Below are 17,051 nucleotides of genomic sequence, written 5' to 3'. Positions count from 1 at the left end.
CTGCTCCTCATGCTCATCACCCTTCATTCCCCCAAAATATTTTTGAAAAACTAAAGAAACACTTTATTGAGTTTTGTTTGTAGTTGGCTAAATATAGAAGACTGACATGCTTATTGATAGCTTATGGTATTAATGTGAAATCTTTCAAAGGAGCTTAGAATTGCAAATTTTGGAGCTAATTGTCAACAATAGGCCCTTTTTTGTAATTCTAAGGGTGTGAGTGTTTTTATGCCACTAGAAATTGTTTCATACTTACGTAGAAAGTTAAACAAAGAAAATGTATAATACATGTAGAATAAATCAGAGTATCATGCAGGTTGAATTTGCAAGAACACTGACTTTGGATTCATAGAGACCTGGTTTAAATCTCTACTCCAACACCTATTAGCGCTGAGAGCATGTGAACAGTATTTAAATAGTTTTAAATCTCAGAATACATATAAAACGAGAAGGTGCTGCTTCCTTCTCAGAGTTGTTCAAAGATGAAATTATACAGATACTAGGTCCGTTCTGGTACGTAACAGGTAATCCACGTGTGTTACCTGTGGATATATTTATTATATATAGCATTATCATTTCTATTGTTAGTATCACTATTAGATTGCACATCATCTGCTCTGATCCAGCCCTGTGCTAGGCACTGAGACCCAAGATGAAGGAAATAGCGTGCTCTGAAGAGCCTGGCAGAATGCAGGGAAGGCAGGGAGCTGGCTGTAATCCACGTGGAAAGGGCTGTTATAGAGATGGAAATTGAATGTTACAGGAGCACAGAGCTGAGAAATGGAAGGTATGTGTAAGATTCACAGCAAGCTACTGATAAAAGATGTCATTTGATCTGTTCTTGGAATTTTCTGAGTGTGATCAGTTGAATGAAATGGGACTAGTGGGCACTATCCCAGGGTGAGGGAAGGAGGCAGGAAGGTGTGGGGCTGGTGGAGGAGGGAGTAGAAAGGTGATGGGGGGGGGGGGGCTGTTAAAGGGCCCTGCGTGCCACGCAAGAGAGTTTGATCTTCATTCTGCATTTAAAGCAGGAGAGTGACTCGAGGACTTTTCTATGAAATGCTAACCTGCACAAGATGTCCTGGAGGGAGGAGAGGCTGGAAGCAAGGAATTTCATAGTTTCTGGAGTAATTCAGGTGAAGCAAGAAGACAGGGTAGATGGGCTCTTGGCAGTATGTGCAACACTATTTTCAGCATTTTAAATGTTTCCCGTAACACATTGTCTACATTGAACAAACCTGGGAGCAAGTCTTGCTTTACAATTCATTGGGGTCCCACTTCTCAATTTGCAGCTAACTTGTAAATTCACCACCATTTATAGAGTAGCAGAAATGTGTCCCTTTAAAGTGTTCCCATCTCGAAGTCCTCCTTAGTCCTCCGGTTCTCAAGGGTGAAGCAGCAGGGGGCTCATCGTTGCCGCATGCAGCACTAGGCTGGAATATAGACACGGGCCCTCTACTGCAGGCCACATCCTCCAGTGACTGGCCTCCAAGATGGACAGTGGCCCGTGCACTGCACACTGAGTCTTCCTGTGCTTGGCTTTCTGTGTGCACTTGGGGATATTAACACTGAGTCTTCTGAAACCTAAATGAGGCGTCTCCTGGCTCTACGGGAGTTTGAACTGTGGGAACTGTGCAGCCTGGTACATGGCCTCAGCCAGAGGAGACCAGGACTGCCCAGCACCAGTAGGTGCCAGAGGCCAGGAAGCTGAGCTCTGCTACTTTCCTCTGACTCTGCCCTAGCATTTGTAGTGACTCTTAAAATAGCAAGCACAGACTCACTCAGCGGTGAGCACAGACTCACTCAGCGGTGAGCACAAAATGGTAAGTTGGGTTGTGTTTACAGTCTCCGTCTTCACCCATTATTTGTTACTTCTTTTCCTCTTTGTTTTAATTTGCAACTGGTTTTAGGTTTGTTTCTAAACCACTCCAGTCAAATCTGGAAAGAGGTAGAGCATACCATTACATCAACAAAATAAATGCTGCCCCACAATATTAAAAAGTCCATACTTTAGATGATAGGACAGCTTCAGAACTGGCTAAAGCAGAGAATCAATAAAATAATGCATTCGCATGTCTTAGGTATTTTAACTTCACACATTTGAGGCCACATTAAGTCCTGTAACTTGCACTTTGGGCAGCAAGAGAGGGTGCAAAATCTGTGTTCTGGTTTTGTTATTTCTGCTTTGTTACAGATCTGCTAATTAGAATTCTCAGTCGCCTGGTTTGGGCATAAGCTTATGCCCAGGCTGAATCTTTTGTGTGTGTATCAGTTCTGAACAGGGGATGGGAATTTTCCAGGGAAGTGATGGTATGAATACAGACTCCCACGTGTTTCCATCATCCCCCCCATAGCTTATTGTCCTGTAACACTAATTGGTATAAATGTTTGACTCTCCTTTTGACAAATCCTTCCCCAAAAACCAAATTTGTTTTTCACAGGAATACATATTCTCCTCTTTCACACAAAGACTTCATTATTTTATGTAAACATTTAATTGAATTATGTAATCTGAATCACAAATCTGACTGTTTGTGAACGCCAGTGATGCCCAGCTGATGGGCTGCAACTGCAGCAGGAACCCCCAGCCCCAGGGCCATTAGCCCACCTATGTGGGCAGGAGTGGGGAGCACTACAAAGTGAGGACTCTGAGGGAAGAAGAGGTTGTTTAAAATAGGTGATACATGCTGTACACTGTAGACATTTTGTGATAGTTAAAAATATTTGGGATGTAGAGAAGGGCTACATATGATACTGTAAAACTAAGAGAAAACCCAGAGGGTAATGGGGGGATAGAGAGGTGGTGTCAGGTGGCCCAGGTTCTTTTTCTCTGTTTGGACAAATTGAGTTGTGCTATCTTGGTTGACTTTAGATTAGTTTTGTTTCCTCAACTATAAAGTGAAGATGTTTCACTAAAATTCCTTGAAGTCCTTCTAGATCTAAGATCATATCTTTTTTTTTTTCAGTTAACAACTATGTGATATAATATAATGGTAATTCAGAAGGTGTTCTTTAATTGTCTTTTTTTTTTTAAGATTTTATTTATTTATTCACGAGAGACACAGAGAGAGAGAAAGGCAGGGACACAGGCAGAGGGAAAAACAGGCTCCATGCAGGGAGCCTGATGTGGGTTGGATCCCGGGAACCCAGGATCACGCCCTGGGCCAAAGGCAGGTGCTAAACCGCTGAGCCACCCAGGGATCCCCTAATTAATAGTCTTAATCCACATATAATATCTTCATATTTCAGAATATATCTCCTCACCTTTATATGTCATCAGGTCTACAAAGCTAATGATCTTTTTTCACTTCATTTAATTTTGAAGGCTTGTATCAGTTTACCACCCAGAAGTAAAATCTGATTTTCCTGGTTGCTTCTATTAGTACTTTCACATTGGATCTTTTAGGTAGCTTTTAAAAAGGCAGAACGACACATGGAAAGCATGCTACAACTTTCCTCTCGAATGACGATTTTGCCCTGAGCCCTACTTGGTCTGTTACAAGAAAGCCACACTAGGACATTGTTTTAGTCAGCTTCTCTTCAATTCAGTAAGATGCGTGAGATACTTTGGATTCTCCTTAAGGAACTCAGGGCCTGGGGTGTGGGGGATTCATAAGCCACATAACCCTGTCCTGTGACCTGTGGAGCAGTGGGAACCAGGAAATCAGAAAGGATTTCTTCAAGAAGGTGGTATCAAAACTGAGTCCTCCATATTGTTTTCCACAGTGGCTGCATCAGTTTTCATTCCCCTCAACAGTGCACCAGGGTTCCTTTTTTCTCCACATCCTCACCAACACTTACTATTTCTTGTCTTTTTGATGCTACCCATTCTGACAGGTGTGAGGTGATATCTCATGGTGGTTTTTTTTTTTTTTTTTTTTTAAGATTTATTTATTTATTTGAGTGAGAGAGAGTGAGCATAAACTGGGGGCTGGAGGGCAGAGGGAGAGGGAGAAGTGAGAGCCTGACTCATGGGGCTCAATCCCAGGCCACTGAGATCATGACCTGAGCTGAAAGTAGCACTTAAGTGATTGAACCACCCAGCCACCCCTCTCATTGTGGTTTTGATTTGCATTTCACTACTGAACAGCAATGTTCAGCATACAAACAAACCACTCTTAAACAGAGAAAAAAGGGAAGCCAAGAGGAGGGGGCTGGCAAAATGGGTGAAATAAATAAAGGGGACTAAGAAGTACAAACTGCCAGTCATAAAATAAATAAGTCATGGAGAATGAAAAGTACAGCATGGGGAATAGTCAATAATACTGTAATAACGTTGTTTGGTGACTACACTTAGGGTGAGCACTGATTTATGGGTGAAATGGGCACTTTTTTCTAAGTGAAATGGGCACTTTTTTCTAAGTGAAATTGTAGATGGAGCCCTGATAGGTAGAAAGGAAATCAAGGAGTTTGGAAGAAGCAGACATGACCAGTGTCCAACCCGTTGGTTCCTATTGTGCTCACTTCACTTCTCTTGGGCCCAAAGACCCACAGCCCTTGCTAGGACTGTGAAATGCACAGGCTCTACCTTCAGTACCAAGAGCTGTAGGAATTCCTTCCTTCCTTCCTTCCTTCCTTCCTTCCTTCCTTCCTTCCTTCCTTCCTTCCTTCCTCTTCCTTACCTTTCTCTCTCTCCCTCTCTCGTCAAAATATTTTTTAGTTTTCAAGGAGTTGTTTAGTTAAATACCATAAGAAAATGAATTATTTCTTTTTCATAGATTATTTTGGCCCTAAAAAATCATGCCATTCCTTTTTATTCTTTGCAAAACGTATAATAGAAGAATGTAGGAATTAATTAACCAGTGAGTGGTGAACATAGGTTCTCAAACTCAGAGGGGCCATTTTAAAAGCTATTTTTGAAACCTCTTTTGAAAATATAATGTGTGAATTTTTTGGTGGATATGGTTACTTTTGTTCTTTAATAAATACAAGGTTATTTGTCTCCCATTATCACAGGGATGTGCAACTGCCTCAGCTTTTTTAAAGAATAGCTTATAATCCACCAATTAAGTAATTTATATTCAGTACAGGTATAAAATGTACCTATCTTATGGCTGCTTCATTTGATACTACTAAAGAAACAAAAACATTTAGTTTCTCTTCTTTTCCCACCTGGAGGTATCACAAGGTCAGACTCTGCAGTGATGCCTTTTCAACAGCCGGCATTGTCTGTCTCTGTCTTCCTGCCACCTGAGGGAGGTTGGTCACCTTACTCATGGCTTGGCCTTCTTTCCTCAAGATTCCTGGCTCTCACTCTTCTAGATGTCTCTCAAGTTCCATACCCTACCTTAAAGGACCTTTCCTCAACATCATCCCTTTACCTGTATCAAATGGTTAGCATGCTAGTAACTTCAGATGCTATGAACAATGATGCTTAACCATTTCATGTTAGAACATCTTAAAAATCCACTAGAAGCTATGAAGCTTCTTTTGCGGGAAAATACAGCAAAACTCCACACTCCAAAGTCTGCATGTAGTTTTACAGGACTCAGCTTCCTAAAGCCACCCATGGACACTCTTCTCCCACTGATTTAACAAACTTTTATTTGGCCCCCATATTTACTTAGCATGCCCCTTTTCCCCTAGGGCTTACCACATGTATGCAATGGGTGCTCTTTCACCTCATATCTCAGAATGGTTGTTCCCTTGGCCAAAAACAGCCTCAAATTTGAAACCATCCTCTGTTCTTTGTTCTTGCTCAAGTGTCCTCATCCCCTATCCCTTTTGGAGGGAGTGACTTTGTTCTTTCATTAACAGAAGGATACTAGACTGTTTAAATATAGCCAGGCCTCCAGAGGCCCAGCATTTTCTCTCCGCCTCTTATCTCTGCTTCTTTCTGTTCAGGATTTATTTTTCATTCTCCCTCAGCTCTCTTATCTCCTGTTTTATACATATGGTGTACCGCGGATGGCTCACTCTTAGCTCCCAAGGTCACATACAGTATTTCATGGCATACCTAGCACAAGATTCCTGAGTATCATATTTTCTCTAAACAATAATTTTAGAAGTATGCTATTTTATACAATCACATCGCTAAGTCACATCACTTGACTCAAAAGGCCATTTTTGGAGCCTTCCTTCTCCTGGTCATTTTCATTCCATCACATTTCTGCCTTTCTAGAGAACATATTAATTTAACCATGGAGTTCCAGGAGCATATCCTTCTTGGTTGCAGATAAATTGTATAATTTGTCTTCGTGTCCTCAGAGCTGAGCGAATGGCCTAGCACAGAGCAACAGCTCAGGAGATACTGGATAGTCCATTAAGGGAAGTTAAGGGAAGTGTGGCAGCCTGGCGAGGCTCATTTTAGTTCCCCAAGGGCCCTGGATTGGAAAACTCTTCTCAGTTTGAACCCCCTGACTGGATAAAGTTTTCTTAGGTATAAGCTAGGTTTTTACACTTTGGTCCATCCATACCAAATCATTTTTTCCATCAAATATTTAGGCGGCTCATTTAACTATGATGTATACTGATTTTAAATACAAAGGAATGAAAAGTTAAGTGCAGCAAACCACATAGGGGTCTGATTCTTGCATTGCCTTAACCCCAGTTTCAAAAAATTAAAAACTCATTCAATCAACCCTGTAGCCCCGAAACAAGGAAAACACATGACTGAGCAAATAAAAAGTGACAAGAGGCCAATTAAAAATCAAGTTGTGGATCCCTGGGTGGCGCAGCGGTTTGGCACCTGCCTTTGGCCCAGGGCGAGATTCTGGAGACCCAGGATCGAATCCCACATCGGGCTCCCGGTGCATGGAGCCTGCTTCTCCCTCTGCCTATGTCTCTGCCTCTCTCTCTCTCTCTCTCTCTCTGTGACTATCATAAATAAATAAAAATTAAAAAAAAAATCAAGTTGTCAGTCAGTTATACCCAGAGATCCAGTTCTTAGAAGGCACTCAAGACCACTCTTTTAGCAAAAATGTGAATGTTAAAATTCAACACTTTAAGCATGACATTCAGTGACATTTAATTTAGCATCAGTTTTGTGGATTTTATACTGGTGAGTCTTAGTAATTGTGTTTTAGAAATGAATTTCTTTCAGAATCTGCTTTCATTCCCACCTTTGAAAATTGGTGCTATTTAGAATATTTAACAATGATAATCATTCAACTGAAGAAATTTATCCTATATTGTACTATATATTATACTAATGCATACTGATATTATCCCATAACATAATTGTTCCTGATATATACAAGATGAAATTATAATAAATATAGAAAACTTTATAATGAACAAAATATATGCTTCACTTTATTTTTAAATTCAGAATTTGCCAAAAATATATATCTGGATGCAATTTACTGTATTTTGTCTAAATTCCCCAAATCTGAATAAATTAAAATTACATTTTTAATCATATGGTGACTATAACACACAATAAAATGCACATTTTAAGTGTGCAGTGTGATGATTTTGAACAGTATTCATACCTGTGTAATCATCATCCAGTAAAGACAAAGAACATTTCCATACCTCAGAAACTTACCTCCCTCTTTTTACAGTTGATTTTCCCACTCAGCCCTCCCCGGCAGCCACAGATCAGATTTCTCTGTCAGTTTGGCTGTTCTAGGACTTCATATAGATAGAATCATACCGTATGTACTTTTTTAAGTTTGGCTTGTTTTGTTTTCCATGTTTTTGAAAATCCATCTAGGTGTCAGATGTATCAATAGATGGTATATTTAGCTGTTAATGTGAGTAACATTGTTTTTGTGAATGTACAAGTATTCATTTATTCATTCACCTGAGGTAGCCATTGGGCTTTCCAGTTTTTATCTATTCTCAAGATGCTGCCATGAAGACTCATATGCAAATCTTCTTGTGGACTTATGTATCCATTTGTCTTGAATGGAAGTCTAGCAGTGTAATTTCTAGATCACTTGCAAACTGTATGTTTGTTTCTTCAAGTTGGATATTTTCTACTAATTTCCCTTTCAGGTTCACTGACTCTTCTGCCACCTTCAGTCTCTTCAGTCTTCTTCTTACATACCTTCAATCTCTTCTTACATACAAGTCACATTTTTGTTTTGGTTACACTGGTTCTAAAATTTACATATTTCATGGTTCCTAATTCTCTATTGAAATTTATCTAAATGTTGTCAAACGAACACATTTAATTTTTTGAAAACATTGATAGTAACTGCTTTAATGTCCTGTCCTGATGAATTTAACATCATGGCCATACATCCGTAGTTGATTACTATTGACCACTTACCTTCTTATATATGGACCACATTTTTTGTTTCTTTGCCTGTCTTATAACTTTTAAATGCACACCAACTACTGTGATTCCACCTTTGATTGAATAGGTTTTGCTTTATGCTTTGTCTGATTGGAAATGTGGAAAGCTTTAGGCTTTCCAGGAAACCTCACTGACTTGGGAGATGCAATCTTCAGGCTCTGTCTCCGATGCAGATGCGCTAGGCTTTAGGGTTTCTTAAAGCAGGTTTTATCCTTATAGGATTAGAGCTTGTCCTAACACTTGGTGTCTGTACCTTGACTGTATGTCTGGGGCATTATTCAGATGTTAAAGGAATCTTCATGTTCTTTCTTTTTTTAATAATAAATTTATTTTTATGGTGTTCAATTTGTACAGAATAATACCCAGTGCTCATCCTGTCAAGTGCCCACCTCAGTGCCCGTCACCCATTCACCCCACCACACACCCTCCTCCCCTTCCACCACCCCTAGTTCGTTTCCCAGAGTTAGGAGTCTTCATGTTCTGTCTCCCTTTCTGATATTTCCTACCCATTTCTCCTCCCTTCCCTTATATTCCCTTTCAATATTATTTATATTCCCCAAATGAATGAGAAAATACACTGTTTGTCCTTCTCCGATTGACTTACTTCACTCAACATAATACCCTCCAGTTCCATCCACGTCGAAGCAAATGGTGGGTATTTGTCATTTCTAATGGCTGAGTAAGATTCCATTGTATACATAAACCACATCTTCTTTATCCATTCATCTTTCGTTGGACACCGAGGCTCCTTCCACAGTTCGGCTATTGTGGACATTGCTGCTAGAAACATCGGGGTGCAGGTGTCCCGGCGTTTCATTGCATCTGTATCTTTGGGGTAAATCCCCAACAGTGCAATTGCTAGGTCGTAGGGCAGGTCTATTTTTAACTCTTTGAGGAACCTCCACACAGTTTTCCAGGGTGGCTACACCAGTTCACATTCCCACCAACAGTGTAAGAGGGTTCCCTTTTCTCCACATCCTCTAAACATTTGTTGTTTCCTGCCTTGTTAATTTTCCCCATTCTCACTGGTGTGAGGTGGGATCTCATTGTGGTTTTGATTTGTATTTCCCTGATGGCAAGTGATGTGGAGCATTTTCTCATGTGCATGTTGGCCATGTCTATGTCTTCCTCTGTGAGATTTCTGGCTTTTCCCATTTCATGATTGGATTGTTTGTTTCTTTGGTGTTGAGTTTAATAAGTTTTTTATGATCTTGGAAACTAGCCCTTTATCTGATACATCATTTGCAAGTATCTTCTCCCATTCTGTAGGTTGTCTTTTAGTTTTGTTGACTGTATCCTTTGCTGTGCAAAAGCTTCTTATCTTGATGAAGTCCCAATAGTTCATTTTTGCTTTTGTTTCCTTTGCCTTCGTGGATGTATCTTGCAAGAAGTTACTGTGGCCGAGTTCAAAAAGGGTGTTGCCTGCGTTCTCCTCTAGGATTTGGATGGAATCTTGTCTCACATTTAGATCTTTCATCCATTTTGAGTTTATCTTTGTGTCTGGTGCAAGAGAGTGGTCTAGTTTCATTCTTCTGCATGTGGATGTCCAATTTTCCCAGCACCATTTATTGAAGAGACTGTCTTTTTTCCAGTGGATAGTCTTTCCTCCTTTATCGAATATTAGTTGACCATAAAGTTGAGGGTCCACTTCTGGATTCTCTGTTCTGTTCCATTGATCTATGTGTCTGTTTTTGTGCCAGTACCACACTGTCTTGATGACCACAGCTTTGTAGTACAACCTGAAATCTGGCATTATGATGTCCCCAGATACGGTTTTCTTTTTTAAAATTCCCCTGGCTATTCGGGGTCTTTTCTGATTCCACACAAATCTTAAAATAATTTGTTCTAACTCTCTGAAGAAAGTCCATGGTATTTTGATAGGGATTGCATTAAACATGTACATTGCCCTGGGTAACATTGACATTTTCACAATATTAATTCTGCCAATCCATGAGCATGGAATATGTTTCCATCTCTTTGTGTCTTCCTCAATTTCTTTCAGAAGTGTTCTATAGTTTTGAGGGTATAGATCCTTGACCTCTTTGGTTAGGTTTATTTCTAGTTATCTTATGCTTTTGGGTGCAATTGTAAATGGGATTGACTCCTGAATTTCACTTTCTTCAGTCTCATTGTTAGTGTTTAGAAATGCCACTGATTTCTATGCATTGATTTTGTTTCCTGCCATGCTGCCAAATTGCTGGATGAGTTCTAGCATCTTGGGGTGGAGCCTTTTGGGTTTTCTATGTAGAGTATCATGTCATCGGCGAAGAGGGAGAGTTTGACTTCTTTGCCAACTTGAATGCCTTTAATGTCTTTTTGTTGCCTGATTGCTGAGGCTAGAACTTCCAGTACTATGTTGAATAACAGTGGTGAGAGTGGACATCCCTGTCTTGTTCCTGATCTTAGGGGAAAGGCTCCCAGTGCTTCCCCACTGAGAGTGATATTTGCTGTGGGCTTTTCCTAGATGGCTTTTAAGATGTTGCGGAATGTTCCCTCTATCCCTACATTCTGAAGAGTTTTGATCAGGAATGGATGCTGTATTTTGTCAAATGCTTTCTCTGCATCTAATGAGAGGATCATATGGTTCTTGGTTTTTCTCTTGCTGATATGATGAATCACATCGATTGTTTTACGGGTGTTGAACCAGCCTTATGTCCCCGGGATAAATCCTACTTGGTCATGGTGAATAATCTTCTTAATGTATTGTTGGATCCTATTGGCTAGTATCTTGTTGAGAATTTTTGCATCCATGTTCATCAGGGATATTGGTCTGTAATTCTCCTTTTTGGTGGGGTCCTTGTCTGGTTTTGGAATTAAGGTGATGCTGGCCTCATAGAACAAATTTGGAAGTACTCCATCTCTTTCTATCTTTCCAAACAGCTTTAGTAGAATAGGTATGGTTTCTTCTTTAAACGTTTGATAGAATTCCCCAGGGAAGCCATCTGGCCCTGGACTTTTGTGTCTTGGGAGGTTTTTGATGACTGCTTCAATTTCCTCCCTGGTTATTGGCCTGTTCAGGTTTTCTATTTCTTCCTGTTCCAGTTTTGGTAGTTTGTGGCTTTCCAGAAATGCGTCCATTTCTCCTAAATTGCCCAATTTATTGGCGTATAGCTGTTCATAATATGTTTTTAAAATCGTTTGTATTTCCTTGGTGTTGGTAGTGATCTCTCCTTTCTCATTCATGATTTTATTAATTTGGGTCTTCTCTCTCTTCTTTTCAATAAGGCTGGCTAATGGTTTATCTATCATATTAATTCTTTCAAAGAACCAACTCCTGGTTTTGTTGATCTGTTCCACCGTTCTTCTGGTCTCGATTTCGTTGAGTTCTGCTCGAATCTTTATTAACTCTTCTTCTGCTGGGTGTAGGATCTATTTGCTGTTTTTTCTCTAGCTTCTTTAGGTGTAAGGTTAGCTTTTGTATTTGTTTCTTTCCAGTTTTTGGAGGGATGCTTGTATTGCGATCTATTTCCCCCTGAGGACTGCTTTTGCTGTATCCCAAAGATGTTGAGCAGTTGTATCATCATTCTCATTAGTTTCCATGAATCTTTTTAATTCTTCCTTAATTTCCTGGTTGACCCTTTTATCTTTTAGCAGGATGGTCCTTAACCTCCACGTGTTTGAAGTCCTTCCAAACTTCTTCTTGTGATTTAGTTCTAATTTCAAGGCATTATGATCTGAGAAGAATGTGTATTCAGTTGAGTTTGGATGTAAAGTTCTGTAGATATCTGTGAAATCCATCTGGTCCAGTGTATCATTTAAAGCTCTTGTTTCTTTGGAGATGTTGTGTTTAGAAGACCTATCGGGTGTAGAAAGCGCTAGATTGAAGTCACCAAGTATAAGTGTGTTATTATCTAAGTATGTCTTAATTTTGGTTATTAATTGATTGATATATTTGGCAGCTCCCACATTCGGGGCATTTATATTGAGGATTGTTAAGTCCTCTTGTTGGATAGATCCTTTAAGTATGATATAGTGTCCCTCTTCATCTCTCACTACAGTCTTCAGGGTAAATTTTAGTTTATCTGATACAAGGATGGCTACCCCTGCTTTCTTTTGAGGACCATTTGAATGGTAAATGGTTCTTCAACCTTTTATTTTAAGGCTGTAGGTGTCCTTCTGTCTAAAATAAGTCTCTTGTAGACAGCAAATAGATGGGTCCTGCTTTTTTATCCAGTCTGACACCCTGTGCCTTTTGATAGGTCATTAAGCCCATTCACGTTCAGAGTTACTATTGAAAGATAGGAGTTTAGTGTCATCATGATATCTATTCAGTCCCTGTTTTTGTGGATTGTTCCATTGGACTTCTTCTTAAAGGGGAATTTTAAGAGTCCCCCTTAAAATTTCTTGCAGAGCTGATTTGGAGGTCACATATTCTTTCAGTTCCTGCCTGTCTTGGAAGCTCTTTATCTCTCCTTCCGTTTTGAATGAGAGCCTTGCTGGATAAAGTATTCTTGGTTGCATGTTCTTCTCATTTAGGACCCTGAATATATCCTGCCAGCCCTTTCTGGCCTGCCAGGTCTCTGTGGAGAGGTCTGCTGTTACCCTAATACTCCTCCTCATAAAAGTCAGGGATTTCTTGTCTCTTGCTGCTTTAAGGATCTTCTCTTTACCTTTGGAATTTGCAAGCTTAACTATTAAATGTCGAGGTGTTGAACAGTTTTTATTGGTTTTGTGGTGGGGGGGTGTCTCTCTATTTCCTGGATCTGAATGCCTGTTTCCCTTCCCAGATTAGGAAAGTTTTCAGCTAGGATTTGTTCAAATACATATTCTGGCCCTCTGTCCCTTTCAGCCCCCTCAGGAACCCCAATTAAACGTAGGTTTTTCTTCCTTAGGCTGTCATTTATTTCCCTTAATCTATCCTCATGGTCTTTTAATTGTTTGTCTCTTTTCCTCAGTTTCCCTCTTTGCCATCAACTTCTATGTCACTCACTCATTCTTCCACCTCGTTAACCCTCGTTGTTAGGACTTCTAGTTTGGATTGCATCTCATTAAGTTGATGTTTAATTTCTGCCTGATTGGATCTAAATTCTGCAGTCATGAAGTCTCTTGAGTCCTTTATGCTTTTTTCTAGAGCCACCAGTAGCTGTATAATAGTGCTTCTGAATTGGCTTTCTGACACTGAATTGTAATCCAAATTTTGTAACTCTGTGGGAGAGAGGACTGTTTCTGATTCTTTCTTTTGAGGTGAGGTTTTCCTTCTAGTTATTTTGCTCAGTGCAGAGTGGCCAAAAACAAGTTGTATTGGGAAAAGGAGAAAAGAGAGAAGAGAAAGAAGGAAAGAAAAGAGAAAAAGAAAAAAAGAAAAAAGGAAGAAAAAAGAAAAAAGAGAAGAAAAAGAGAAAGAAAAAGAAAGAAAGGGAAAAAAGGGTAGGGGAAGCAAACAGAAAAAATCAAAACAAAACAAAAAAAGGGTGGGGGAGTATCTTCTGATTCTGCATACTTTAAGTCCCTTGACTTCCCCTGGAACTTGTCCGTCTAGCTGGTCTTCTGGGGGAGGGGCCTGTTGTGCTGATTCTCAGGTGTTAGCACTTGGGGGAGCTGCTCTGCCCTGGCCTGGTGCAGGGCTCAGTGGGGGTTGTTCACCCCGTGAGGCCGCAGGAGGAACAACCGCAGTGGCGGGGCCAGCTCTGGAGCCCTGGAGTCAGCTCCTGCAGTCACCACGGAGCTCTCCGTCTGCAGGGCCTGGAGGCTCCGGGGCGGGGCCGCTGCTCTGCTCAGCTGGGGCAGGAGCGTCCTCGCTGTCCTGGGCCCTCCCGGCCTCTGCCTGTCCCGGGGGAGGCGGGATCCTGGGCTGTGTCCCGGCGCCCTGTGCTCCGGAGCCTGCGCTGTTGGATTCAAGCTCCCGCCCCGCAGCCCCCTCCGCGGAGCCGCCCCCGAGCCCCCCGAGCTGCTCCCGCCCCGCAGCCCCCTCCGCGGAGCCGCCCCCGAGACCCCCGAGCTGCTCCCGCCCCGCAGCCCCCTCCGCGGAGCCGCCCCCGAGCCCCCCCAGCTGCTCCCCCCCGCAGCCCCCTCCGCGGAGCCGCCCCCCGAGCACCCCGAGCTGCTCCCGCCCTGCAGCCCCCTCCGCGGAGCCTCTTCCTCCGCCCGAGCCCCCCCCGAGCTGCTCCAGGTCCCCCCGTGCGCTGCAGCCCTTAGGGAGCTCGGCGCACTCTCCCGGGGCGCAGGTGCCTGTTAGTGTCCCCGGGAGCCCGAGGGCATCCCCGCCCTCCTGGGTCCTGCTCCACCTCCCCGCGAGCCCCTTTCTCCCGGGAAGGTCGGTGCAGCTCCTGCTCCTCCGGGACGGGGCTCTCCTGTCCTGGGGACACTCGCCCCGGCCTCAGCCCGGCTCCTCGCGGGCCCCTCCCCCTTGGAGGCCTTTTGTTTCTTTATTTCTTTTTCCCCGTCTTCCTACCTTGATAGAAGCGCGAGCTCTTCTCACTGTAGCATTCCAGCTGGTCTCTCTTTAAATCTCTGGCCGTATTGGTACATTTTCAGGATGATTAGAAGGTTATCTAGGTAATTTGGTGGGGACTTGGGGACCCTACTCTTCTCCCATCTTTGCTTTTATTCTGGATTCTTCCTGTTCTGATTCAATTCCCTGTGGTAGATGCTATTGGTGAGGCTCAGGTAATCCCTCCTGTTGGGGTGCTGGCCCCGCCCTGCCCAAGGACTGTGGAGGGCCCTCAAGTCAGCATCTGCCCTGCTCTTCACTCTGTTTCAGCAGGTTCAGCTGCTCTGAATTCTGAAGGGGACACTTCTGCACAGCGCCACTGTGAATTGTAGCATAGCTCTGCTTGAATTCTAGCAACCTATGTGGTGTTGGGGTAATTTCCCCCAGGCAGAAAGCTGGGCCCGTGTTACAAGTTTCCCTACCCTCATGTTTCTTACTTTTTGTTGCCTGTTGTCCAATGTCTGAATACTGGCGCTCTTATGTTTGAAACTCGTTGATGGTTGTTTGTGAGAGAAAGACTAATCTCCTTCCAATTACAATGCCATTGCCTGAAACAGAATCTAACATTCATTTTAACTTATGTAAATTCCCACCCCCCCAAAAAAAAATTAGCCTTAGTGCAATTGTTTAAACAAGATTTTACCTTCCTTAATTAAATCTATATTTTAGGCTTCTTTTTACTTCCACCTGAATTTCTATAGCCGTTCTCTATATGTTTTCCTGCACTACATTGCTGTTTTCTTACAATGTAAGAATTATTACCTCTCTGCTTAAAAACATCATGGGATTTTCTCTTTCCAGTAGGTTAAGAAAAATATTGTACTTGGGGAAGCATCCCTTTAGATTCTGCTACTAATAAAACATTTCAGCCATGTTTCTTGTTGTCTTCCAAACCAAACCTTGCATTCTATGCTTTTACTATATTGCTATTCACTTTTTCCCTTTCCCTGAGAATGCCATGATCTTTCTGGCATTTATGCCTTCGCATAAGGTATTCCTTCTGCCTAGAAAACACGGATCTCCTTTACCTACTTGGTTAAGACCGCTTCAGTCATCCAGACTCAAATCAAAGTTTTTGAATTTTGTTACTACTGCAGAGCTAACTTTTTCTCTCTTTCTCTAAGCTTTTCTTCAGTGCTCTGTTAGCACTTTGTTCTTATTTCTAAAATACTTCTTATTGTAGCTGTTTACATGCCTAACTTTTTCATTAAACTGTGAACAGTCTGTTCTCAACATAGCATATCCCTTAGGGTGCCTGGATGGTTCAGTCAGTTAAGTGTCTGACTCTTCGTTTTGACCCAGGTCATGATTGCAGAGTCATGGGGTTTGAGCCCCACTCAGAGCAGAGTCTGCCTGAGATTCTGCATCTCCCTCTGCCCTTCCCCTACTTTCTCTTTCTCTCCCTAAAATAAATAAATAAATCTTAAAAAAAAAAAAAAGAGCATATCTCCTTAAACTTTCTATTCTTCATGTCTAACAATGTCCGGTTCTTAGTAAATATTTGTTAAATAGGCAGAAGATTAATGAATAGATTACATAACGTTTTTGTTTGTTTTATTTTGTTTGATTTTGAGGTATTTTAATCTTGTTCCTTTAGATTTTAGAGATTGGACCATGTAAACCTTAATAAATATATTTAAATTGAAATAAATTTTAATATATGATGTAAATGAATTCAAACATATCTTAACTTAAAACTACAAAAAACCCTAAAGAAGCATAATTCATTTGATAATTCATTTTGATTTTTTTTTTTTGATTTTAATATGAACATGAACATTGGACTTTTTTGAAACTCACTTCCAGTTAAGGAACTAAAATCTGAAGTTTAAAATTATTTTTTAATAAGTTAATTTTTTCTTATTTCATAAGGACTTATTTATTTTTTTCATAATAACTTCTGACCATGAACAGTCCCCAGTAGATAATCACTTTAAAGACAGTAGTAGACGAAAATGTTTTATCAGCTTTTTATCTATTAGCCAATCCTAAATAAAATATTTTGGGTAAGTATCAGACCTGATGTGTATGGGTTCGTAACACAGCCTTTCTGTGAAGACTGCTTTAGAATCGCTATGACAAAAACATTCATTAAAATGTTAAAAAATAAAATGTAACGAATAGGTTCTTTCTCAGCTTTCAAGTGTAAAGTTACTTCTTAGAAGCTAAAAATATGGTCAGGTCCTTGTATTTTCTGTTAGCTAAAGATAGAAAATTGGGGGCACTTGGGTGGCTCAGTGGTTGAACATCTGCCTTTGGCTCAGATTGTGATCTCAGGGTCCTGAGGTTGAGTCCCTTATCTGCCTCCCTGCTCAGCAGGGAGCCTGCTTCTCCCTCTGACTACGTCTCTGCCTCTCTCTCTGTGTCTCTCATGAA

General features: G+C 41.3%; 1 protein-coding gene across 9 annotated transcripts in view; it reads left to right on the top strand.

The window, feature by feature from the left end:
• PXDNL (peroxidasin like) overlaps positions 1-17,051 on the top strand; it is a 432,031-nt gene that overhangs the window by 361,967 nt on the left and 53,013 nt on the right. Inside the window, exon 18 of one of the 9 annotated variants that reach the window (XM_038579282.1) lies at positions 627-758. The exons of the other annotated variants lie outside the window; for them this stretch is intronic. Coding sequence (XP_038435210.1) covers positions 627-675 — 49 coding nt within the window. The 3' untranslated portion in view covers positions 676-758. Of the gene's footprint in view, positions 1-626; positions 759-17,051 lie in introns of those variants that run through there. 9 annotated transcript variants of the gene reach the window in all.

This window comes from Canis lupus, chromosome 29 (genome assembly GCF_011100685.1).
Source record: "Canis lupus familiaris isolate Mischka breed German Shepherd chromosome 29, alternate assembly UU_Cfam_GSD_1.0, whole genome shotgun sequence".
Taxonomy (NCBI): Eukaryota; Metazoa; Chordata; class Mammalia; order Carnivora; family Canidae; genus Canis; species Canis lupus.
This window is presented reverse-complemented; position numbering and strand designations above follow the sequence as displayed.